Genomic DNA, 22231 nt, shown 5'->3' with positions numbered 1-22231 from the left:
TGCCCTGCGTTTTGGCGTGTATGCCCCATTATACTTATCTTGTTGATCGTTATAATAGCATACGTTTTCTGTAAAGATACGAATCAAAGCAACTCACCTGTTGAGTAAAACACAAGCAAGATCGGCATCTCTTTCTAGTTGAAGTTCCGCGTTTGTCCACGACACTGTTGTCATGTGGTTTCTACGTCAGTAAAGGCGGTAACAAAGGGTAACTAACGTCATTGACAGGCGACTGCACTGCCCCGTGTCACTGTTTAGAATGGGAATTTTCTCATGATTTACCAGTAGTTGAAAACATTAGAGATATTGTTAGTAAACATATAAACGCCTCAGTTCAAATGGCAGTGTGATCCTCCCTTCCTCTTTACTTCTAGTTTTAACATGAAATAAACATGAATGAACATCTCATGCCTCATGTAATCATTTAGTCAGTGTTTCAACCTTGGAAAGACAGCAATAAAACAACTTGTAAACGAAATGTCATATAGCATATAAAAAAATTACGTAGCATTTCATTTACCTCAGGCAAGTTATCAGTGTCCACAGCTCATAAGTGCGCTATAAATGAAGTCAAGATAAGAGCATTTTGCAAAGTGTTAGAATATATAATCATTATATTTTTCTTTACCTGTTAGTGATGTCTTAATTATTTAATGTTTAAATAAATCTGTTATTAAACAAGTTATGAGAGGCACTGTGCAAATTAAATATTTTAACAAAAAGTAGATTTTTTATAATTTAGAAGTTACTTTAAAAACTACATTATTTGCATTTTACATGATTGCATACTTTTTTCTGTTTTTTTTTTAAGTTGAGCGTTGCTTGTTATATTAAAAAAATTAATAGTATTACATTTTAGTTTGGGTTCTGTGGTTAACTGTAACATTATAGTAGGCCTAATGTGAAAGAGCTCACTAAAGTTTAGAGCATACATCGAAGTAGATTTTTATGTAGATTTTTTTATTAAGAAATTTTGATTATAACTGAATTTGTTTAAAGAAAGAGCAATTTGTTCAATAAACCACTGTTTAATAAGAAAAAAAACTGTACCGAACTGTGACATCAAAACCAAGGTACGTACCGAACCGTCAGGTTTATGTACCTTTACACCATATTATTCAGTGATGTGACCAGATAACTTAATCGTCAAAGTCATATGATGTCTATGTTTAAATTCTGTCTTTATATGCTTTATATTTCCATGTGTTCAAGTTGAACCTGAATAGATAATTAAACCAGGAGATGGACTTTTTTAGGCCCTTGACACATGCTCTGTTGTTAATAAATGTGATGGAACAGCAACTGTGGCCTTTTTAATATTACTTTTTAATTTTTTGATATTAAAATTACAGGAACAAGCTGTATTTTAATTGCTGAAAATTTAATGTATTTTACAATATGGTAATTTATGTTTTTTCACAATTCTTTTTCTGGCTCCTCAGCTTCCTGAATATTTCTTTTTTCAGAAAATTGCCGTCCGGGTTTTCTATTATTTGAATATATATTATTTTAAGTTTTATTTATTTTTAACAGTGCAACTGCCAAAAACTCAGTTTAACATTACTTAAAGGAACACTACACTTTTTTTGAAAATAGGCTGATTTTCCAACTCCCCTAGAGTTAGACAGTTGTTTTTACCATTTTTTTAATCCATTCAGCCGATCTCAGGGTCTGGATGTAGCACTTTTAGCTTAGCTTAGTATAGATCATTGAATCTGATTGGACCATTAGCATCTCGCTTTATAAATCACCATAGAGTTTCTATATTTTTCCTATTCAAAGCTTTACTCCTCTGTAGTTACATTGTTTACTAAGACTGATGGAAAAAATGAAAAGTTGTGATTTTCTAGGCTGATATGGCTAGAATCTATACTCTCATTCCAACGTAATCAAGTAACTTTGATTCCCTACCATGGGTGCAACTGGCGTAGTGATATTACGCAGCGCCTGAAAATAGTCCCCATTAACTCTGCTATTGCTGCAACTACACAAACTAGCTAGGGACTATTTTAAGGAGCTGCGTAATATCACTGGAAAATTAGCCTATTTTCAAAAAAAGCGGATTGTTCCTTTAACATCACGTCACTCTTGGTTTAGTCACAGTGTTATGCTTAATGACAAGAAAGCTTGGTTTGTAGCAGGTTGTTGGCATCTAGAGAGAATAAAAAAAAAAAAAACATCATTAAATATCCCACCAAGCTTATGGAATTAACATAAAAACCACCCAAGAGAGCATAGCTAGCCATCAGAGAGTCTCTAAGCATTTGATCGTGTAACACTGAGTCTCATTACCTGTGATTTAATCATGTCATATCATTCCCCACTTACCAGTATGCTCACAGGTATTGATGGACCTCTTGAAAAGCCCCGTCTTAGCCGCAGTGCAAGGCTGCTGTCTTAATGAATTGGGCTGTTTTCATCTGCTCATTGAGTGTTTGATGTGTAAGGGCTTCTGTCTGTGTGGTTAACTTTGGTTGCCACGGTAATCAGGCCCTTTGTTGGGCTGTTTTGTTTGCTTGTCTCAGCTTTGATTGAGATCATTAGCAGTGAAGGGAGGACAGTCAAACCTCTTCAGAGTTTACATCTGCAGCTGTACAGTTGTGACATACCCCTCCCTTCTCTTTACACACACACTCACAAATACAACACTGCTCCCATCACAGCATTTTTGTTGAAGTGTAATTAGTGGTGCTTGCAAGCATCACTATACCATTGCTCATACTTAAGGTGAGAGATTTGATCAAACTCCTTACCCTAAATAGTAAACTTCAGTGTGTAACTATTCCTTCAATCATGCTGCTTGTTGTGTAATGTTACTTTCCTAATCGGTCAGACAGAATTTTCAGCTACAAAGTGATGAAACAGACAAGCAAATCCTATTGGCTCACATTGAAATAGGGAGAGGAGTTGTGTATTTATGGTCTAATCTTAATGTACAGCTTTAAGATAGCTTTCTAAGTAAGGGATTTTTATGCTTTGCATTTTGTTTGGCAACTTTGACCTGGCCAGTCGTATGAGCGGCTGGTGGTACTACCAGATAGGGAGCGTTTTTGGCAAGTCTATTCAGATACAATTTTATTATTGTTACTGCTAGTAGTGCAACAGAAGGAACACATTTTGGACAGTTGCAGCTTGTCCTTTGACTAAGTGCCACTAGATAGTTTAATATATAATATTAATAATTGTCATCAACATCCATAGGCTTTCTACTCTTGAGCATTGTATTTTGTTTTCGTTGACGTCTTGTGCCTTGGCCTGAATGACTTCAAAATGATACCTTCATTAGAAGATGACGTAAAGATGACATTTTTCTATTGCAAGATAAGGGGAAGAGATGATTTTTAAATAATCTTGTCCCCTGCTTTACTTTGTGAAGACAATACTGAAGTTGTAGAGTGCAATAAGAAACCTTCATGGGTCTTTATATTTTCTATGTTTGTGTTTTAAGAAATGTTCAAGATAAATGGGCCTTTCACCCTTGGGCCTAAGAACTAATTCTGTTTCAATAACTAACAAACTCTTCCTCCGTTTGACTGTGCACCGTATAATAGTTCTGAAAGCATGACGTTATCTCATGACTGTGTGTATTAAAATGAACTGTTACTGTGATCAATTGACGTAGGGATTAACTTATTTTGACCTCTTTACTTAGAATGTAAACCCAGTGGTCCAGCCATTCACAAAGTATTATCGAGCACCTCAGTGAGGTCACTACTAAACGCTTCCTTGGCATTGCAGCTATCCTGCTCTCAATGACGCAAGGGTTGAAGAAATGCCTAGATCGGAGTTATAAAAAATGCAAATGGTACTGGAGATCACCGGAATACATGGTGTGAGGACGTCAATGATATGATTAGAAAAGGAAAGGAAAGCTTACACCCCCCTGCGTCAAGCAAATCAGCCTGTTTAGGAGTATTGATCTAGACTTTTATTCCATCCATGTGTTGGTTACTTCGCTGCCTTTTGCCTCTTAAGCGTCTCTTTGAATGCTGTCATCAGGCTGTTCTTTTATTTAATAAACACCTGCTTCTGCATTGACCCTGTTTTAGAATCTCAGTGGGCCTTTTTGTGGACTCTACCTATTTATTTAATGCTTTACTCTAGACTCTAATACTGAACTTGGTGTTATTGAAATAGTGATGCTGTTCAGCTACACCATCAGTCTTAACATGGTTTCAAACTACTTTTATTTAAAAATGTATGTCTGTTTTAAACGTTTTCCCTTAATCTGGTGCTTCAGATGTTGTTTGTCCTTTCTTGTTTCTCCCAGACAAACCTCCCCATCTTCAAGCTGAAGGAGTCACGTGTTCGGAGGAGATACAGCGACTTTGAGTGGTTGAGAGGAGAGCTGGAGAGAGAAAGCAAGGTGAAAGATTGGCGAAGGCTAGATTATGAATAAAAGAATAGTGTTGATTTGGTTGGAACATGATGTACAAATGTTCAGGGTGAGGGATTGTATCATCCTTCTGTGCTCTTGTAAGAGTCCATTTCAACTAGAAACATTTGTTAGCAAAGCTTTTTCAATCATTGGATTGGATAGGTTCTGTAGTTAAAGTAATCACATTTGAAGTGATTGTTAGAGACCTGTGATTGCATTCTTAGATGTATGTAACTTGAATGAAGTTTTTGTATTTCAAATAGGTGGTGGTTCCTCCTCTTCCTGGAAAGGCTCTGTTCAGGCAGCTCCCTTTCCGTGGGGATGATGGTATTTTTGACGACTCTTTTATCGAAGAACGGCGGCAAGGCCTAGAACAGTTCCTCAACAAGTAAGTTACAAGTTCCTCCAGACCATGCATTTATGTTCACCAAGAACACATGAGGACAAAATTCCAAAATGTAACAATTAACAGGGATCCCTTCCAAATAAAGTATATTTTTGTTCAGATTATTTTAAACTGAACTCAGTTTGCACAAGGTTCCAGGTGTATATTTTATCAGTTCATACATTGCTTGGCTGTCAAACACATTACTTTTTTTTTTTTTATAGTGTGCTTCAATTATTGGCACCCCTGCAAATTCTTAGGAGTGAAAGTGTAACCAAGTATATTTCCATTCATGCTAGACATTTTTAATGTTATCTGAGTGATTAGAAATACTAAAGTGTAAGCCATGAAAGAAAACTGGCCAAAGGTGCATGCACATTTGAGAAACAAAATGTTTTAGTGATGTTACTAATAATAAAAAAATGTTATTTGTAAATATTTTGATTGACAAGACATGGGGGACACAGAAAAGGTGGTGAACTAATGGAGGAAACCGTATGTACCCATTATGCACTGTGAAAAATAACTTTTTCCTAGTGATTTTATTCTCAAGTGTGGATATGACAAGATTTACATTGTCGTCTACTGCGTGTCCTTGCTTTTAACTTATTTAAGCCTCGGCACATCTGAACTGTTTTTTTATATGGAACACTGAAGCGGTTATCATGATAATGAAATACAAGAGTTTTTAGGTTAAGGTACTTCAATAAAAAGAAAAACAGACACTTGCCAGCCTTTGTGTCATCTGATGTCTTCCCTCACACTTTTTTCCTTGTCTCATAATTACCTACAGAATGATCGAAACTGATGAGAGGCCGCAAGTGCACCAGCTTTACTTTTTACATTTTGTTTTATTTTTGATGTGTAATTTATGATAATTGCGAGTGAAATTACATGCGTGCATACCTTTTCCCTACAAGATGTTGTGTGCTCTCTTGCTTATTTTTGATCCGAGGTGCTGTTCCCCCCGCCGACTGAGACAATAAAAGTTACAGTTCGATTGTAATTATTTGCTGTGATTGCAGACTTTGCCATTATCTTTGTTTCATGTGCAAATGCGCCAGCTCTACCTGTTTGAATTTTAATGCGAGACGAACAGCTGTAAATTAGGTTTGAAGAAAGAAAGGATATGGAGGTAATTAAGATGGGATTTTTTTCTTTTACCCAAAATTCCTGAATTAAATGTCATTGTTTGCTACTAATAGCATCTGGAGAAGGGGGATGCATTCCCATCATACATCTAGACTATGTGTGAGTAGATTTGTGCATATCCTTGTCCCAAATCTGAAAATCATCCTCCATCATCTTGACTTGTAACATCGTGAGCATCGTGTAATTTTAGAGGTGTAAGGGTCCTTTTTCTTCCAGTGGAAACTGGAATAGATTGAATGGTAAAATAATGAGTTTAATTAGCATGATGGCTCATTCTACTGTTTTTAAAGATATGCGTAATTAAATTTCGATAATATCGCTCTGAAATTCAAACTGGATGATTTATGATCTGAAGAAGAATGCTGCAAAATGTCACAGCCTCCTAATAATGTCTAAGAGTTATATCTTGATTGGGGTCAAGTTGATTCCGCCTCCTCTCTCTCTATCTCTCGTGCACTCGCTTTACAGTGTGTATACTTGCTTAAAAAATTTTTTGGTGGCTAATATCCAATTTTTGGTCTGATTTTTCCAGAGTGGCTGGTCATCCATTGGCCCAAAATGAGCGCTGCCTTCACATCTTCCTACAGGAGGAATCGATGGATAAAAACTACACCCCTTCCAAAAATTAGACAAGCCTGAACCGGTCTGGACTCTTACACGCACAAACACAAAAACATGGCCCACAAGCAATAAGAAATGTTTAAATCATTCTTAACTGGAACAGAATCTTAGCATGAACCACAGGATGTCTAAAACTTTTATGAAATGATTGAAAACGTTCTCTACAATTAGTCATTGTGCCACTTCACTTCTCCAAAAGATTTCTCTTTAAAGAGTGTTTCGGTCTTTTTGCTCTGATTTATAAATCCCTAATGTTAATATTACCACTTTAAGTCAGATCAAATAAGTTCTTGTGTATATCGATGTTGTCAACATTTATTTATGGTAGTCTTGTCTCAGAGCACCACTAACTTCGATTAGTATAAGATCAAACGAAACGAACCAAATAACTATATCACAATTATGCAAGCACTGTATCACACACATTGGCTTTCCTGTGTTATTGTTACTGCCTACCTGTGTTGCTTTTAGCGCTGAAAAACACGTACAGCAGCTCACCCTGCAGGATGCACTTAATTGGGAACCTCCTTTATACGTGATGGTTGATCGTGTGCCGTGTGTCCCACTTAGCTGCAGACAAGCCTGTTTTTACTGTGTAATGGCGCTACACAGAAAGAGAAAGTGCTGCCTACAATGCATGTTTCCAGATTTGTATACTGCTGTGCCATTGTTTTGTTTATGAGAATTTTTCAATAAAACGGATCAAATACACACATGAATGATGTGGTTTGCAAAACTAAAGCACCTATGTTTGCTTCCTCTAAAATATCTTTTAAGAGATAGACAATTTGGTCTGCCTTTAAAGATTTTTCTCTTCAACTGTCAGGAGTTTGTATAAAGTAAGTCATCATGGGGTTTTCTATGATATGTGATTCATATAAATCATATAAAATCATATTGGCAACAGCTTTTGGATATATGAAAATCCATTTGTTTCAGTAACGTTTTTTTTTTTTTGATAAATAGCATGCACCTGAACAAAAAAACTGAAAACCATAGAAAGACTTTTATTTAAGATTATTTCAGAGGAAATAACTTGTGTTAACTGGAGGAAAAGTATTAGTATTCTGTGTGCAGGATATATTAAAATAAATGTTTTCTCATTTTAGCATTACACAATGAAAATAATTATACTATGTATTCATCCACAGAACATGGACATTTGTCAGTATTTTACACAAACAATATTAAAAACTGCATAAATTCATTTAGTTATTTGCTATATGCTTTATTCGAGTTTTTTTAAAAATGCACACAGATAACTGTAAATTGGGGTGATTCCATTTACTGATAAACCGATATCTAAATGGAATGCATTGATTTTTTTTTTTAGACTGAGGCAGGTGGCTTTGAAAAGGAGAATGGTATTAAGAATGGTTACTCAGAATAGAAAAGGAGTGGAGGAAAGAATGGAAGGTCATAGGACCCTGAAGGCTCAGATACAGACAAGGAATCTCAAAGAACACTTGCAATACTAGGTTCTGAAGGTCAGTTCCTCCTCAAATGTCTTTTAAAAACAGTAGAGTAGAATAAACTTTTTTCATTGTAATGAATCATGGCTAGTTATTTCAGTATGTGTGTGCCTCTGTGTGTGTATGTATGTAATATATAAAATATTTTAGGGTCAAAGTTGATTCATCGATTTACGAAAATGGTTTACAATAACTGGTTATTCAAATAAGGGTCATTTGTTTTGCGTGGGTATTAATAGTGTAGTTTACTGAAACCAGATGACCTGAAGTAAAGCGATAAACACTGCATTTATACTTTTTGGAAGTGTGTGTATTTGACTATATAACAGATGCAGTATATATAACCAAGTGTATGCTATTGTGAAACAGGTGTTTTTGTACTGTTTCTAATTGCTGTACAAGACACTGTAAGGTAAAGAGAAGGGCACAGCCGCTTGGCTCATGCAACCTTGGAGTTCACTCCACGTCAAAGCAGCCCATTAAAAAAGAACTGGGATTAAATGGATTGAAAGCTGTCATTGCAATCATGTTTCTTTCCATTGAATCCTCTCTATCAAAAAAATGAAGATAAAAAATGCAATTTGGGCAAAGCCCTTGATTTGTGAAAGAGTGCTTAAACCCGAGCTGTGCAAAGCACAGCAGCTTCATTCAAGGTCTAGGGTATTGTATTGGCAATGGTTTAATATGCACTTATGTGTCCCCGTTTAATACCCCGTTTAGGGTACAATGGACCTTTCGCTGCTTGTAGAAGGAAGAGTTAGAGACCCAAAAAGCAGGAGACAAAAATTTGAGTCGTATAAGGACCAGGCGATCAATATTCAATATTTATTCTAATATCTTAGAACAACTTTCACAAAAATTATCACTGTACAACGAGAAATTTATTTACAGACTACAAAACCAAATCCAAGTGCTGATCGTGTCTCTTTTCCAGGGTTAGTAGATAGTCAAACAAAGGCTTCAGACGGTGACCTCTGACATGGGCCACGTATTGAGCAGAAACCGCTTTTTAAACATCAATAAAATGACTTTTTCAAATTAGGCGCACCGAAAACTCACAATGCCGAAAGAACTGTATCCAGAGGATTTCAAATGCCCTGCCCAAATTTCCTGTTAAGGTCACAGGGTGTGGGTGCTGTGGCTTTCCAGTCACCTCCATAGGTAATATGTGATGCATCAAGTCAGTAATGATCAGTCTTGCTCCCTCTCTGCAGAACTTTTCATTGTACATTTCAAGTAAACCTGATGAGCTGGTTCAAGTGTTTTGATTAAAGTTGGAGCTTCTGCTAGAAATTTAAACAGGAATGAACTTGCTCTGCAGTTCTGACTCATGGGCCTTTGGTTTTCAGCACTGTGTCAAAGGGACAGCGAACTACTTCCTTGCAACATACCTCAGTTTCTTTTTTCCTTTTTTGGTTTCCTTCAAAGTTCTTGTGGACAAATGAATGATTATCTTGCTGAAATCAAAACAGCATTGGTCATAAAGGTATTGGTCAAATGGACACAAAACATCCCGTTTCGAAATGAATGATTGTACATAACCTCACGGACACTCCATTCAAATATATGACTACAAACTAATAATTTTGTGTTTAAATCTTGACAGAACAAGAACAGATTAAGCTTGTTAAATTACTTCCATAAACGAACTTAAATAGATTAAAAGTAAATCAATTTAAAAAAAGTATTGGTTAAACGTTCATTTTTCTTTCTAAGCAGTAAGCTCAACTTTTAGAGATTCAGTCTTGTTTGTGTTTCCCTGTGTAATAACATCTTAACATTGGTAGAGCTTTATTCTCCAAACAAGTGCGTGAAGTATCACATTAGGGTATCTGGTATCATCCACAGCGTCCCAGCGTCCAATGCGAATGCCAAGGCCAAAGATACATTTTGTTGTTTCTTTTCCCTCTCTCAGTAGCTCATATATCACTGGATTTGTACATGTCGGACAGCAGTCGTGTGATGGGCACGTTTCCGATGGTCTTTTTGAAGAACACCTCTTCAATGGTGGATGAACCAACTGATCGTAGAGCAGGCAAGAGCAACAGCAGTTTCCCAAAGCGACATGGCTGAGTGGGGTACCTGAAACGCAACCATTCGTTTTTTAAATAGGCCTACTCAAAATGAAGCAGAATTCAGAAGTGTTCTCAGTTTGTCATTGCTCTTATAATTATTTCACAATAATTATTTCATGAACTTTTTAAAGATAATTTTTCAGGAAGTGTTAGTTGTACCTGGTGTGGATGTAGCTGTTTAGAGTCATCTGGGCTTCGTCCTGAAGGGCGGCAATGGCACTTGCATTGCGAAAGCTCCTCAATTCCGATCCACTGTGTGTTGGAACTGCAAGAACGGAAAAACGAAGGTTTGTTCACCTACTGTTTGGCCAGCAAAGAAAGTTTCTATAATTATTATTAACAATAATATTTCGCTTTAATATTTAGTATTTTATGTGATCGAGCCCCACCTGCTTTAAAGGTGACGATGCACTTAAGGCACGCGAACTCGGTAGCGTCCAGTCTTAACTGTCTGAAGCGCGTCACGACCTCCTGCAGCGCCTGGATCTCTGCGATGATTTTGTTTAGCCTCTGGGAATCTGTGTTCTCGGTGTTCATTCCTAATTCGCGAGAACACGCAAAATATTACTCTTGTATGCATATAACATTGGAAGTAGTAGTATTTTTACAGTACATAAACGTGACGTAAAATCTTGCGTAAATCTTAGGAGCTGGCTAAATGTTGTATGGTCTACCTGAAACGGCTAGGAGAGTGCTGGAGTCAACTGGAATGGCCCACTGCGCTATGCCCAGCACGAACAGTTCCCTCCAGGCGTCTTCTAAAAGGATCAACTGCAAATAAATCAAAAAATAATAACCTGCATTTGGGTTTGGTTTTACACTTGATGGCATAATGCATACTTAATCTGTGTAAAATGAAACCTTGGCAAATAATAAGTGAAGATATTAAAACATTTGTTTACCTGGTCCGGTAGAGGCAGTGTGGAGAAGGCCGGAACACTCTTGGCCCATTTAATGCTCATGAAGAGCAGGCGCGCGGCTGATTCGCACACAGACTCGGTCGCCACTTCATACAGGTACATGGGAGTGCCGCTAACTTCATGAGGATACTACAAAAAAGATTACATCATCACAGAATATAAGCGAGGTGTTATGCATTATTCAGTTATGAGTTGAATTTTAAGTTCGTAATAAAATTCTTATTAATTGATAAAACATTAAAACGTTAAACTGTACATTGTTGAAAAGGAACACTTTTAGCCTACCTTCGGTGTGGGTTGGGCGAGTCCCACAATGGCCTGTCGCTCCGGTGTGCTTGTGACCGTGTTTAACTCCAGATTGTGAGGCTCCAGCTGGGTGACTGTAGTGAAAAACGGCGGCCCCGGGATAGACGTGGATGGGAAATGGGTCGACGAACCGTTCACCTCTTTATGCCCTCGGAAATACAGTGCCACCTGCTTTCGAATGGTTGAAGTCCTCGGTCCTCTCTCGTGCTGCACAGCTGTAACGATCAGTGACATGAGAAATGAGCGTTCCCATGATACCAAGCAGAAATCGTTTAAAAAATAGTTAAGGAGCCTGCAAAGTAATGCATTTGTTTTTGTTAGATTTATAATAATAATAAAAAAAAAGTTTAGAGCATTTTCTATAGCATGATTTAATGAAGTTATTAATTATTTTACTTGCACATTTAAGACACAAAACACACATCTTGATCATTAGGCTAATATTTCTTTTCTACAAATCTTGAATATAAATTACGTAAATTAGTATTACCACATTCGACATTTTTCATAAAAAGTTTAGTTCAAAGACTGACGTGTTGATACATGCCCCCCCCCCCCCCCAAAAAAAAAATCATATATATATAGCTATATATATATATATATATATATATATATATATATATATATATATATATATATATATATATATATATATACATATATATATATATATATATTTTTTTTTTTATTATTTTTTTTTATTATTATTATTTTTTTAAGGGGTTTTACGGATTTAAAAAAACTTTTTTTTCTGCATCTGTCAACGTGGATTACAGGCATCATAAAGGCTAGAGACAAAATCATTTTCTGTTCTCTAAAATTTATCGAAGTATATAAAGAAAACGTCAACTGTATTTGCTAGCACTTACCATCTTTATTCATATTCACGTCTAGACACTTTTTCAAGCGACAGGCGCGACACTGATTTCTGTGCGTCTTGTCTACTGGACAGCCGCCCTGAGGAAAAAAGGAGGAAAGAATAAGGGAATACAGTAAGATTCGTTTAGCAGTAATGGCAGACAAACAACCTCTTCTACTATGCTCCGCTGGTCTCCACTCCACAGGTATGTGGGAATGGCAGAGTAATGACGGCTATTGACTCGCTCCCCCGCCGCACGGCCAATAGTCTCATTCCCGCCTACCGCTCTCCAAATCCACCCATTCCTGCCGGTGCGTTAGATTGGATTACACCTGTTACACTAGACGGGGCAAAGGGCCCTCAAAGGCGCGGGAGGGGGCTCACTTCTGGGATAATCTTTCAATTATGAAAATCACTAGAGGTGTAATCTAGTCCTTAGACGCGGTTGCTTAGATCAAATTAGCTGACGCTGTTATGGTTCAAACACAACGCTGTAATTGATTAGTGTAGCTCACCTGTGTGCCAGATTTGCACACATACGTTCGGTTTCTCCTTATGCTCCTCTTGAAAAACCCCGAGCAGCCATCACACGCATAAACACCGTAGTGTTTTCCAGAACTTCGGTCTCCACACACTTTACATGGAATGTCCAGAATCCGACCTAACAGAGATGGAAAATAAAACACTTATTCAAGGGGGGAAAAGCAACCCTATTGGAGACTTTGTCTATTGAAAACATTGACACGTTTTGTAAAATCTGAATATTTATAAGGTTTTGTAGGTTTAAAAAAAGAATAATACTATAATATAATAGTTTTTCACTTTAACTGGACAAAATGTTTTCGAAAGCCCAGTCCACACCCTCTTTGGGGTTTTTTCCAAAGGGTGGGAGCTGATTATCCTAATTAAGGCTTGAACACCCGAGAGGACGTCCGAACAAAAAGTTGGGGGTCTTAAAAGTACATAGTGTATTAGTTTAACAAATTGGAGCCTACATAGGCTGCGTTTAATTAAATGTATGTTTAAAATTTAGAAAAAGCTCATATTTCCACCTGGCCATAAATAGACACTAGCGAACAAAAATTAGGATTAGGATGTAACCATAGCAACAAAAGGCTTCTCTTGCGCATTCGTTCAGGTTCAGTAAAGTGCGCTTTACCAAGAAAACAAAAGTGGGCTATACTTTTATTATTCGTCACTTTATGTTAGATTTACTTAGACAAGTGTGTAACGCAAAAATAAACAAATAAATAAATATAAAGTATAACTTTTTGGTTAGTTTTGATTTTCTGTGATAAGTTCCCAAAATAAAAAAATTCATCCGACTGCACCAGGTGATTTTCTACATACATTTTCTGAACATCATTGTATAATTTGCACATTTGACCTAATAATCGTGCTAAATATTATGATAAAGGATGCACTTTTAATGAGTCTGTAGGAATGTGTAGACTAAATCCACAGGCCTAAATTGAGGTCGCGTTGGTGGGAAGCGTCATATCGCAGGACCCATAAAACAATGTTCAGTTGATGCGCACAATGGCGACATTAGGGAGAGTGTTAACTTAATGATTTCCCCATTGAGCCTCGTCTGACTGGCCTGGTCTCGACAAGCTGCCAACCCCGCTTCATAATGAAGCTCGACAACTGCTTTCTTCGCGCCGTCTATAGGCTCGCGGATTAGGGAGTGACACGGGAGAGAATAATGCGCACCAGCGCGTTTCAGCGACTCAAATGAAGTGTATGCAAATGAACTTGGAGTAAATGAAAATTGTGATTTTTCTTGTGTGCAGAACACTTTTTTTCCTGTATTTAAGTCTGTCAATAGAGGTATATTTGCATGTATATGGGGGAGTCGTTCAGAGAAACGGCTATGTAATTACACTGACATATGTCCACCTGCTCATTGATTTTCCAGTGACCCGTCAAAAAGGGTAGCATGGGAATTCGGATATAGACCGGTAACGACGGAGAAGGAAAACGACTTCATGCACTCTGACTTCTTAAAACAAGAAAAGAAAGAGAGAAAAAAAACGATGTTGCTTTTTAATGTAAAAACAAATTTCTGTATGTGCATGTCAGATGTTCCTCGTCCTTTCAGAAGTTAGAACTATATTTTAATACACGTTTTTTTTGGTGATCACTTATAACGGAAAAGTGACTGAAGATTTTCTTGTGTGTGTGTATCTTATTTTAAAATTTAAGAACAGTGCGAGACTCAAGTAAAAGTCTCGACAACAATGTAGATTAATTGAATATTTCATATGCTTGTATTTTGCATGAATGAAAGACAACACTTCTCTTGTGATGGAGACAACTTGTTCCTTTTGTCTCCGAGTCGTTTTGAAACTTGAGAATTGCTCCACAATTAGGCTACACTTTTTTTCCAGATTATAAAGAGCTTGAAGCTAGAACGACTGCATTTTAATTTCATTTTTTATGTCTGTTTAAGATGACTAAACCCATCAAACCAGACGGTTTTTTTGGCGAGGAAGTAGAAGTCCTACTGTCCTTCATCCAGTCAGCTGGTACTGGTACGTTGGTAAGAAAATATGAATTGAAGGCGGACTTGTTTTAAAGAAAGGGACACGTCTTTAACTTTCCCTAGTTGGGGGTCCCAGTCTGTCTCATTGTGCGCTGTAATTGTTTAAAGACATATGGTATATTTCATTAATCAGCATCAACCCTGGAACCTGCTGCACTGGATTACGTGCAGATGTGTGAAACTCTGAATTTAATGGGCCTTCGACCACCCAAACGGTGGCACGATATCACCCATGTAAAACATAAATATTTGTATTTATAATACTCTTGTGAATTCTTTATCACCTGGGATCCCTAGCCCCATTTTGCACACAAAATAATTTTATGTATCAAATACGTGTGAAGTGTCAGAAAGATTTGGAGTAGGCATTCAAAATAATCAACGAAAAGTTTAGGCCTCAACGAAATTGTTTCACTTGCTCACCAGTGCTAAATAAATTACTCCTTACAAATGTCATATTCATACAAATTACTCATAAAATACTTGGATAGATTTAAAAAAGGTGTTAAATCTAAAATATGTTCAGTTTTGTTATTTAGAAATCATTACTTGTGTGCTTTAAAAAGTGTGATTGGGTTACCTTATTTTCTTTGTCTTTCACTAGAATTAATTGTATTGCCCTTTTCACTTTTACCTAAACTTTGAAATACCTTTAACCCTATTTGTTTTTTCGATTTCATTGCAGCTTAATGTAAAAAGTCAAAGAGAGGTACACATTTATTTATTTATTTATTTATTTTTACCACCAAACGCATAATACAGGCAAATCACTCACTATTTCATATTTCAATAAATGTTTCCAGTTAGACAATTTTGTTTATTTTATGTCCAAAATAAATTTTAACTGTAATACAATAAATGGACAGAAAACATTTATTATAGATGAATTTCAGGGCACTTGCATTCCTGATACCTTGAAATTAACTGAAAGTCAAAATAGACAGGAGCAGCCTAATAAGGAAAACTTAGCAGATCTGCTTTGATGACATTAAGTTTACGCAAAGCTTAGGGCCACATTATTATATTTTAAAACTGTACAGGCTAGTACAATATAATAAGTGTTTTTATTTTTAGAATTTCAGCACGCACAACTTACGCTCAACAAAGCGTAATGGGGAAATGAGGCTGTCAAAACATTCTCAGCATCACTAAACACAAACTTGTCTCAGTTTTTTTGGGCTCATTCATTTATTTATTTTCTTACATTTTCACATCTAAGATGTATACAAATAATAATTTATAGTGTGTTTTGCCTGCTTCGAGATCATCTTGTTTGTATCTGGCAGTCGTGCTATAATTCTAAGATATAGGCAACAATTTGACAGCATGTAAACATTTCGATTTGCGTTTGACAGCTATGGAGTTTACGCGATTATGGGTCATCTTAACCCATAAGCAATTATTTTGCTTTTACTTATTTAGTAAACAAAAAGAGACATTTTGCATTTTTGCTTCGCTATCACGCTATTTCTAACAACACACAAAACTCGAAAGTAAAGAAAGACTATCTACTCACTGGATTTGACATTTAAAATATCCAGACAACCACTTGTTGAACCGGCAGGCTTGCTCATGTTGAAGACCTCTGCTCCAAGAAAACTGCGTTGAAAAGTTACACTTCTCAGGCCCAGTGGAGTCTTAACACTTTTGACTTGGTTTTAAAAATTACAGGCATAAATTTAACATCCGATTCGCGGTGGACAAACAGGATCCTCTTCTTTCTGATGGAGTTTTCTTTGATTGTGTCCAAGTCGTTCCTCTTGTTTTTCAGCAAATAGAATCCAGATATCGTCTGACTGTTGATAGATGCGAAGGATGCAGCCCCACAGACAATATGCCCAAACCGGTCCCTGGTCTCTCAGCGCCACGGAAACTTGGTGCAACTAATGGAGAAACACGGGCTTACGCCAGCACTGTAGCCTACTGCTCAAAACCAGCTTAAAAAGTACAACATGAGCTGGGAAATGCGTCCAAGCCAGGAGCCTTGGTGAGTGACTTTGTGATGTGTACCGTCAGATTAAAGGTTTGGTAATATGTATGAGATGTATTAGAATGGGAGGGCGGGAAAGAGGGAGGGTGGGAGGAGAGCCCAACTTCCTTTTACCACTTAGCTTTTCCCTGCCTTCTGCTTCAACTCCTGCTCGCGCATATGACGTCACGGGGAAGAATGAAGTGATATTCCATTCACAGTGAGTCAGACACTGTCAGAGGCCAATGGTGCGCTCTATAGGAATTGATTGGGATCAGCAAGGCTGTTTAAATGACCGAATCAAACGTTCGCCACTGATTAGGAACACATTTCCATCCTCAGAGAGTTCAGTGACTTAACTGCTCCCAGACTGAAGTAAACAGTTTAAAGCACTCTATTTAAAGAACCCTTAGAAACATTATCACTTTTTATTTTTTCAACGAACTTACTTTCTGTTGCGCTTTCTCGGATCCTTCCGTCGCGCGCGTGCACCTGTTGCGTTGCTAGAATGACTACAGGAAGGAGCTCTGTCCTCTCGCGAGCACAAATTGCTATACGTTTTACATCATCGAGCTCTCTCATCTTGCAAGGTTTTAAAAAATTAGAGGAATTAGGCATACGTGTATGTTTGTTGCATTTTATGAGTGAATCGACAGGTAAATGTGGCTTATGTTATGGTTACTATTGGAGGATAGCTACAGAAAACTAATGTTTCTGTTTTGTAGTAAATGCGCATTTATTTGGCACTGTAATCGGTTTTATAATCTGTAGTTTTCCCTACTTTTTCTCCTAAGTTGATCATCTAAATGTACACATTGTTTGTTATATTTATAGTTCTATATTTAAAACGTTTTTTTTTCTTTCTTGGGGGACAGGCAACATGTACTTATTTGTAGGCTATATGACAAATAAAACTTTAAACCTACTTTTTTTCTTGCCGAGAATTTAACATCATTAATCGTAACTTTTTCACTGTTTATAATTTAAACAAACCACTTGAATCAGAGCTAATTTTAACATGTAGCTATAATTAAAGTTATGTAATGGATTTTACGTCTGTATATTTAGATTTATCTATACTGCAATGGCGTCTATGATCATTTATTTATTTATTTTGTACAAGCCTTTAATACTGAATACATTTCACCACATACTCGGTTAAATTGCTTATAAAAGGAAACACAACAAGAAGTCGCTGTAAAATCAAGTGCGCGCTCTGTTTTAGAGGGGACACATGCGTGCGAGTCTCCCTCGTGGACTGGGAGAATCACAAATGTAACCCTTTGAGAGCGTGCGCAATGACATATTGACCTTAACAGCGTGCCGTGTTGTGGCCTCCGCCAGTAGACACCCATATTTTAGGTTTAATTATGAACATTCCCACGGTAGATCGGGGCCATATGGGAGCCCTAAATCTCAGTCTAAACGTGGCGAACCGGGGCGTATCTAATCGCAATTAGTGATTGTCATGTCCTCCTTTAAACGGTGTTCTCAGTGCATTTAAAAGAAATTAGGATTTTTGACAGGTGAATGACTGCACATTCAAATGTGTGTTTTTCAGGACCTTATGTGCCTGACTGAGAAAAACAGTGTCACAGTAAGATCCATATCTCTGTGGGCATCACCAGCAAACTCTAGGCCATGAGTGATTAAATCAAAAAGATTCAGAGTCTAATGGCTTTTAGATATATGATATATTAAGAGGATCTTTTTTATTTTAAAAAATGCATGCATATGATTGTGAACAAATCTGATTCTATTCAAATCTATTTTCTTTCTCTTTTTCCACTTTCTCTATCTGTATATTTATGTGTGTGTGTGTGTGTGTGTGTGTGTGTGTGTGTGTGTGTGTGTGTGTGTGTGTCTTAGGGGTGGGGTGGGGTGGTCTGCTCGTAGTAATCTGCTTAACTCGCCCTAATCCTGTCATTCATAGATAGTCTTTACACAAACATAACCAACATCATGGTTGCCCCGGCTGCTTGCTTTCACTTTTTGTGCTTGTGACTCTCCTCTCAATAACAGTCAATGAAAATCTCTGACAAAGAACTATCTGATTGTGTATCTAGTTGTTGGCTTGACAGAATCAGTATGCAACTGCTTACTTAGCCCTTAAAGTGGAGAGGGACAGCAACACCATCTCTTATACTTACAACTACTCCTGTAACAGCATGTTGGAGATGTTGCAAAATACTTTTTCTGTGATGGAACTTTGTTCTGTGATGAACACATGTACAGTATGAGGCGGAATCAAACCAGAAAAAAAGATACAGGTTACTGATAACCAGTAGACTAAAATAGTTAAGAGCTTTTGTTCCTGCCTTAAATACAGAGAAATTGCTACAATAATTTATGAAATGGGGTTAGCAAATTAAATATTTTAGATTTATTTTATTATGAATTAATCTATTTTAAAAACAAACATATATTTTTGTTTTAGCAGAAATTTGATTGATATTAACATTGATATTAATTGTACAAACACCCTAGTAACCTGTCAGTCAATTAGCAATGACAACATAAGTTTTCTTTCTGAAACTTGATTCATGGAGGAACTGTAAATGTATTTATTAAAAACTGAAAATAAATTACTAATAATTACCCATCATTATTAGCCCACAATGAATTATAATTTCATTTAAGAATTATAGTTGTGGTTTCTGTCTCATAGATCATTGTTAAGGCTGTTGTGCTTACAAAACGCTCTCTTAAAACATGCATGTCTATCTATATGTGTATGATGTATAAAATATTTCCTTTTTGATGTTAAGTAATGTATATATTTTAAACAATAATAATAAAAATAAATATATATTACTGTTAAACTGTTTTGTATTTATGTCTAGAATTATTTTATTTTTAGACTGCATTTGAATACTCAAAATAAATAAGTTCTCAGTCAAGAGAGGAGGTTTTTTTTTTATATATTATTTTATATATTATATGCCATTCAAATAATTGCCAATTGACATGATTCTTTATTTATTTGTTTTTTACCCTTTTCCATTGTAGCTAACAATAGGATAGCCATTAACTTGTGTGTTTGTCATTAACTTGTCTAAATGTATTTCCCATAGCAAGTATAATGTAATTTTGTCCTTTTTCTTTCAAGTACTGTAAAGTGAACCCCATATTTTCCCTTTAAACATATTATGGATTCACTTACACATGTTTTAATTTGAACGAAAGTTCTCCTTAGACCTGATACCAAATATATATATATATATAATTTTTTTTTTTTTTTACACTTTTGTAAGCCATTGAAGTATTCATTTCAGCATGCACCTTACATGAGGTTAGACCGTCATACATACACTTCTCTACATACCTGTATATAGTAGTATATAGTATTTTCCCATTACATGGCCTGCATTTCTAAAATGATAATAGTAATGAATGCCTAACACAACCTCGCCCTGTCTAACTGGCAGGTCGATGGACGCTTTCTGACAAATCTATTTGGGGCAAATTGTCAGTGAGAAACTTCCGCCTGAGCTGGCCTGGACAAAACTGGCTGTTGGACGGACTAAATCCTACTGCAGGAGGGTCGGGACAATAGGCTCTGAATGTGTTGATGTGCTGGCAGTGGCTTGGGCCTGACAATGGCCGGATTAATTGGTCCCTTGGCTGACTGATTTGAGATGGCTTCACTCGGGTCCTCTCCATGGGGAGCCCCATTGTCCTTCTCCTGATTCCCACTTTTCACAAACTCCAAACAAAAGTCAATTTCTTTCTCAAGGGGGTTTGGAAGAAGAGGAGAAATATCGAGACCTCGTGGTTCAGCTTCGCGAGAGGTGACTTTAAAAGAGAGCTCCTTTCTCCCCTCATCGTCTAAGTTTTTAAATGGATGACTTAACTCATTCCGTTTCCCTTTCTGTCTGCCCTCCCTCTCTTTAAGGCCCAGAGCTCCTCCTGAGACTTAGAGGTGTTATCATCAGCGGGACAGGAGAGAGGTTGTCGTCCTGTATGCGGAGAGGATCTGAGGCACCTGTTGAGAGCGCTGTCAGGCCGAGCCGAGGAGCTCGCTCTCATTAATATTAAAACATCACAGATGCCATCATGTTGCTGCGCTGAAATCGGTCTGATGTTGTCCCCCCCACCGACTCGGCTCCCTGGAGACCAACTCTCCGCTTCCACAGTCAATCACGAAGGGCGCCCCCTCTATCCTCTCTCTGCCTGTCTCTTTTTTTCTGTCATCTCATTATCATTCTGCTTTTTTGAAAGGCCTCGTTAACAAATTATGACAGCTGGCTAAAGAGGCTTTGGCCGTTCACACCATTTTAGCAAACAGTTTAGGGGCACGATATGACAAACTTTATTCTGCTGTGACATCAAGTTTCCTTTATTTGTTTGCACACTCTAATTTGTCTCTTCAGGTGATGGCGTATCAATGGCATATTTCACAGAAGTAATTTGCCTGCCAAAGCCAAATTTAAATTTTGTCAAAGAAAATTAAATGGCTTTAATGTGATATTGTCACACGTGTGCTGTTAAAATAAATATTATTTTAATCATTATATATATATATATATATATATGTATATATATATATATATATATATATATATATATAAAATGATTAAAATAATATTTATAGTATATAATAATTTGTTTAACATTAACATCCTGGTCAAGTCACCTTTATTTCTGTAGTGCTTTATACAATACATATTTTGTCAAAGAATTTTGGTAAAACTCTACAATAAGGTCCAATTAGTTAATGTTAGTTAATGCATTAACTAATGCAACTAAATCAGCAATACGTTTGTTCTTTTTAATATTTAACATTAAATAAAAATACAACTGTTAATTAGATAAACATTAGATAATATGAACAAACACAACTTTTGATTGTGATAAAAAGTTTTTATTAATTATTATTGTTAATCATGTTAACTAATGTATTTAATTTGTGTTAACAAATGAAACCGTTTTGTAAAGTGTTACCAAAATCAAGTAAAAAGTGCTTTCCTACTTTCCATTGCGTATGTTAAGCTGTTAAGCAACAATTATTTAATATAAAAAACAAATACAATAAAAATATTTCAGAGATTTTGATCTTTTACTACATTTTTTCAATCTCGCTTGTGCAACTTATGTTTTATTTTGACATAAATGCAATGCAGTGTTCAGCTACAGAATAAATATAGGAAAGGAAGAAAAAAAATAATTCAAATGAAAACCGATACGTAATGTATGTATTTATTTATTTTTAACTTTTAACTAAATTAAATAATTTTGTTTTATTATAATCCTCTTGTCTTGGCAATTTCATTTATTCATGTCCACCAATTTTGAAAATAACAGCTAATAACACAAAAATATATATATATATTGAAATAGCTTATTATTTTATTGTATATGATCATGTATATATTTTACACTAGTGAAGTTTGGGTAGCACTTTATTTTACAGTCCTGTTCCTCATGTACATACTATGTATTTATTATAGTAATTACAATAACTATGTAATAACTAGGTACTAACCCTGAACCTACCCCTAAACCTAACCCTACCCCATGTAGCTACCTTGTGTTACCAGAACTTTCTT

The 22231-nt window shown here is 36.4% G+C and overlaps 2 protein-coding genes across 3 annotated transcripts; one reads left to right on the top strand and one right to left on the bottom strand.

Annotated features, from left to right (window-relative positions):
- The first annotated feature begins 4211 nt into the window (after positions 1-4211).
- On the top strand, positions 4212-7272 carry LOC113063138 (sorting nexin-3-like). The gene is made up of 3 exons (XM_026233331.1): positions 4212-4366; positions 4642-4766; positions 6448-7272. Exons 1-3 carry the CDS (start codon positions 4241-4243, stop codon positions 6542-6544), a joined length of 348 nt encoding a protein of 115 aa, XP_026089116.1. The 5' UTR covers positions 4212-4240; the 3' UTR covers positions 6545-7272.
- A 1537-nt stretch (positions 7273-8809) lies between these two features.
- LOC113063137 (nuclear receptor subfamily 2 group E member 1-like) lies at positions 8810-16760 on the bottom strand. 2 transcript variants are annotated; one of them, XM_026233330.1, is made up of 9 exons: positions 16230-16756; positions 12684-12829; positions 12179-12266; positions 11289-11524; positions 10986-11132; positions 10758-10854; positions 10473-10622; positions 10243-10348; positions 8810-10090 (listed from the first exon to the last, which is right to left on the bottom strand). In XM_026233330.1, the coding sequence occupies exons 1-9, from the start codon at positions 16285-16287 to the stop codon at positions 9928-9930; spliced, it is 1191 nt and encodes a 396-aa protein (XP_026089115.1). In that variant the 5' UTR covers positions 16288-16756; the 3' UTR covers positions 8810-9927. The 2 variants fall into 2 exon arrangements, 1 of the variants encoding a protein (XP_026089115.1); XR_003278635.1 differs by having other exon boundaries at positions 9950-10090; positions 10243-10383; positions 16230-16760.
- Positions 16761-22231: the final 5471 nt, after the last annotated feature.

Source organism: Carassius auratus, chromosome 45 (assembly GCF_003368295.1).
Source record: "Carassius auratus strain Wakin chromosome 45, ASM336829v1, whole genome shotgun sequence".
In the NCBI taxonomy this organism is placed as follows: Eukaryota; Metazoa; Chordata; class Actinopteri; order Cypriniformes; family Cyprinidae; genus Carassius; species Carassius auratus.
Note: the sequence above shows the minus strand (reverse complement) of the source record. Positions and strands in the feature narration are given on the sequence as shown.